The sequence below is a fragment of the Arachis duranensis genome, chromosome 8, assembly GCF_000817695.3.
Source record: "Arachis duranensis cultivar V14167 chromosome 8, aradu.V14167.gnm2.J7QH, whole genome shotgun sequence".
Taxonomy (NCBI): domain Eukaryota; kingdom Viridiplantae; phylum Streptophyta; class Magnoliopsida; order Fabales; family Fabaceae; genus Arachis; species Arachis duranensis.
The window spans coordinates 30742006-30746393 of record NC_029779.3 but is presented as its reverse complement, the minus strand read 5'-3'; the positions used below and the strand labels follow the sequence as shown (position 1 = coordinate 30746393).

Sequence of the window (4388 nt, the reverse complement as noted above, 5' to 3'; positions counted from 1 at the left end):
AGAAATTCATACTAGGCTTCTTTTCTCCAAAGGCAAGGCCTAATGACAGTTACCTCGGGATATGGTATAACACAACACAGTTCCCTGGAACACAAAGAACACTGGTATGGGTTGCCAACAGAGACCGACCTGTAGGTTCCAATAACAATGGAGTCTTTCAAATTGCACAAGATGGAAACCTTGTAGTAACAGATTCTTCAGGGGAAACATATTGGTCCACAAAACTTGGAAACTCCTCTTCCACAAACATCACAGTGAAACTAATGGATTCTGGGAACCTTATGCTGTTACAATATGATCAAACGGGGAAGACTACTACTATGTATCAGAGCTTCGATCACCCCACCGATACGTTTCTTCTGGGAATGAACATGGACTTGGATTTGAAGCTAACTTCTTGGAGCAGTGACAATGATCCTCAAAGTGGAAGCTACACCTTCATGATGGCTTCAGATGGAGACAATCTCAACTCTTATGTGATTTCGAAGAACAACCAGCTTTACTGGGAAAGAGGAACAAAGAATCTGAGTCCAGGGTCTATGTTTGGAACCGTAGATTTCTTGTTGAACAACCAAACAAGCACAGACGAAGACCCTTCTTCTGCAACAAACACTCCCCCCTACAAAAACATTGGTAACAGGTTTGGCAAAAAACAATTGCCGATTACGCGTGTTCCCGTTGATGAATTTAACAAGACGAGGCTAGTGATGAAGTACAATGGGGAGCTTCAGTTTCTAACATGGGATGGTATCCAACAAGATTGGATCGTTCGTTGGAAGGCCCCAAATAGCTCCTGCGACAGGTATAATATCTGTGGCAACTTCGCAAGCTGTGATTATAATCTGATTAATCTCAACATCAAGGAGTGCAAGTGTTTACCGGGATTCAGCAGTGTTATTGGTGGTGTCAGGGGATGTACAAGAAATTCAGGGTCATGCAGTGGAGACACTACAGCGTTCTTGAATTTAGTGAATGTGAAAGCAAGAGAACCACCCGATGAACAACACCCTGCAGCTAGTGAAACAGAATGCAAACAAATTTGTCTAAGCAAGTGTCCTGAGTGCCAGGCCTATTCGTATGATGCAAAGGCTGCAACTTCCAAAAGTGGTGATGATAATGATAGTGCCCAGAAAAGTTGTGGGATCTGGACAGAGGAATTAGTTACACTTCAAGAAGGCTTCCATGGTGATGATATTGATAATGATGAAGATAATGGTGCTCATAGTTTCTATGTTCGAGTAGACATATCAGACATAGGTACTTTCATTTTTTTTTCTTGATAAATTATTGGAAGAATTAAAAGCAGAACAGATAAGCAAGTACAAAAACAGCTAAGCCTTCTTAGTGTGAAAAATCTGAGCACAACTTGATATCCATAAAAAAATTTGGTTAATTCGACAAAACTACCTAAAAGACAGTTTTTTTTGGATGGTTTTGTCGCACTAATCTAATTTTTTATTGGTTTTTGAACTAGTTTATATTTTCATAGTTAGAATTATCAGCGTTCAACGTTTTTGCAATTAAAAGTATTTTTCTCATAAATCCAGCCTCGTTAAAAGTTAAAACCTTGGTGTTGGAATTGCATTGCAGAACCAACTCCAAGAACTTGTGAACCATGTGGGACAAACATGGTGCCTTATCCATTGAGCACTAGTTCGAACTGTGGTGACCCTATGTACTTCAACTTCAGATGTAACCTCTCAACAGGCCAGCTTAGCTTCATTTCTAGAACTTCCAATTCCAATGCAACTTATCAGAGAGTTGCTGTAGTGTATTCAGAATCCAGAAAGTTTGTCATGCAGGTTGATCCATCAAATACGCACTGCGAAGATGAGAGATCTGAAAGTAATGAAATTATGCAGATACACTCTCCATTTTCTGTTGCATATGATTGTTTTGATAAAGCCAAAGTAGAGGTTACTTGGGAACCACCGCATGAACCTGTTTGTTCTGAGCCTAAAGACTGCGTAGGTTGGAACCATTCAAGTTGTAAAGTAGCCAGTGGTGGAAAGAGGTGTCTTTGTGATAAAAATTATCATTGGGATGGGATTGCTCTAGAGTGTACTATAGCAGATAAAGGAAAATCCAAAAGTCAAATTTCTTTGATTCTTGGGATAACTCTTGGAAGTGTGATTATTCTGGCATGTGCAATAACTTTTGCTTATCTATGGAGAAGGAAAATAACTCCAAAGATAGGTACTTTTGTTTATATATATATATACACATTGGAATTTTGAATTTGCCTTAGAATCTTATGTCTACATTAGTGAGAAATCAATAACGTTGTTATTCTATGCATTTATTCAAGGCAAGGAAAGCAATGTGAAACAACGAAAACGCTTCATTGATAGTATAAGACATGTGAAAGATTTGATTGAGGATGGGGGATTAGAAGAAAAGGACAATGAAGGCATAGAGGTACCTTATTTTGATTTTGAGAGCATAGTAGTAGCTACAGATAACTTCTCTGATGCAAATAAACTTGGACGCGGTGGTTATGGACCGGTTTACAAGGTGATTGAGGCACAGCTTCATCTTTATTTAGTTATTCTCTTGTCAACCAATAATTATTTTTAGATAATGTAGTTTGATGATTTTTGCTTTCAGGGTAAGCTTCAAAGTGGTGAAATTGTTGCAGTAAAGAGGCTTTCTAATGTCTCATCACAAGGCTTGCAGGAATTTAAGAATGAGGTTGTTTTGATAGCCAAACTTCAACATCGAAATCTTGTTAGATTAAGGGGCTACTGCATCAAAGGAGATGAAAAGATTCTACTATATGAATACATGCCTAACAAGAGCTTGGACTCATTTATATTCGGTTAGTTTCAAAATATATTTATCACTATGTTTACTGCATTTTAAATGTTTTATGTATGCTAAGACGTGTTGTTTGACTTGTTTCTAATGGCAAATGGAAATATTGAAAGATCCCACACAAAGCATACTTCTGGATTGGGAAATGCGATTTAACATAATCCGAGGAATTGCACGGGGTTTACTTTATCTTCACCAAGACTCCAGGTTAAGAGTAATTCATAGAGATTTAAAGACCAGTAACATTCTTCTTGACGAGGAAATGCAACCAAAATTTTCAGATTTTGGATTGGCAAAAATAGTGGCAGGCAAAGAATCTGAGGTAAATACCGAAAGAGTTGTAGGAACCTAGTAAGTTAACTTGATGTTTGCAATAAAATGTTGATAGCTGTCCTAAGGTGTAGCAATAAAATGCTAATAATTCTTCTTTTTTGTAGCGGATATATGTCTCCTGAGTATGCATTAGAAGGACTTTTCTCAACAAAATCTGATATTTTCAGCTTTGGTGTAGTGCTTCTTGAGATTCTTAGTGGAAAAAAGAACACCGGATTTTATCAATCTGACCAATTTACAAGCCTTTTGACTTATGTATGTTTCAGCTGATGAACTCGTTTCCCTTTTTTCCCTTCAACCTTAAATAGTAATCTACATGCCTTATTATCATAGTTTTTGTATTAAATCTATTCCAGGCATGGAGACTATGGACAGAGAATAGGATGATAGATTTAATGGACATGTGCCTCAGTGAAAGTTGCATTGCAAATCAATTTATTAAGTGTGCACATATTGGACTCTTGTGTGTACAAGATGATCCAGCTGATAGACCAACCATGTCAACTGTTTTGACATTACTTGATGGTGAGATTGCAAGCCTTTCAAGCCCAAAACAACCAACCTTTTCTGGGAGCAGAGGCCAATCTAGCACAACTTCTTCCACTAGACCGGAAATAAGTCTTCACTTTGAAAGCAACACTCAAGAAGGTCGATAGGGTATGGCAATATAATGTCACGGCGTTGTAAATAAATAAGATTTCCTTCTTATTAAGGTATGAAATTTGGTGATACTCTAATAAAGATTTTATAATTGTTTTTATTTAAAAATATTTTTTTTGGCTCTTTAAACAATGAATTGTAAAGTTGGATTTTAATATATTATAAAAGTATTTTTTTATTTAAAATGTGACTAAATAAATAAAATTATAAAATTTGTATACACCTACAGTCTAGGCTACTTGTCTAGTTTCTGATAAAGCTATGATTTTTATTACTAGTTTTATCAATATTATTGCTTATGCTTTGTTTTTTGTTTTGGGGAAAAAAGACAGATAGGTCCTGACTTTTTAAATTTTTGATAAATACATTTTTGATAAAATTTAAATACAAAAAGTCTCTAACTTTAACAAACGGAGGACAATTTAGTCCTTCCATCTATTTGTCTCTCATACACCAAACGGAACTGACTGACGTGGTTGAAACGGTGTCCAAGTGTCTGTTACGGTGCCACACTAGAAGGGGAATAAAGTTCGAATGACAAATAAGTCCTTGACGTCATTTTGCAAATAAAGTTCGAAGGA

At 36.5% G+C, this 4388-nt stretch overlaps 1 protein-coding gene across 1 annotated transcript; it reads left to right on the top strand.

Annotated features, from left to right (window-relative positions):
• Positions 1 to 6: 6 nt before the first annotated feature.
• LOC107461924 (G-type lectin S-receptor-like serine/threonine-protein kinase At4g03230) lies at positions 7 to 3948 on the top strand. The gene is made up of 7 exons (XM_021130166.2): positions 7 to 1257; positions 1591 to 2196; positions 2309 to 2514; positions 2608 to 2818; positions 2928 to 3165; positions 3252 to 3402; positions 3504 to 3948. Exons 1-7 carry the CDS (start codon positions 264 to 266, stop codon positions 3801 to 3803), a joined length of 2706 nt encoding a protein of 901 aa, XP_020985825.2. The 5' UTR covers positions 7 to 263; the 3' UTR covers positions 3804 to 3948.
• Positions 3949 to 4388: the final 440 nt, after the last annotated feature.

Bases quoted from the DNA above. Each gene is read 5' to 3' on its own strand.
- LOC107461924 (XM_021130166.2), top strand. From the start codon at position 264: ATGGATTCTGGGAACCTTATGCTGTTACAATATGATCAAACGGGGAAG. The intron at 2,515-2,607 runs GTGATTGAGGCA...TTTTGCTTTCAG, and splicing joins GTTATGGACCGGTTTACAAG to GGTAAGCTTCAAAGTGGTGA. The intron at 3,166-3,251 runs GTAAGTTAACTT...TCTTTTTTGTAG, and splicing joins GAAAGAGTTGTAGGAACCTA to CGGATATATGTCTCCTGAGT.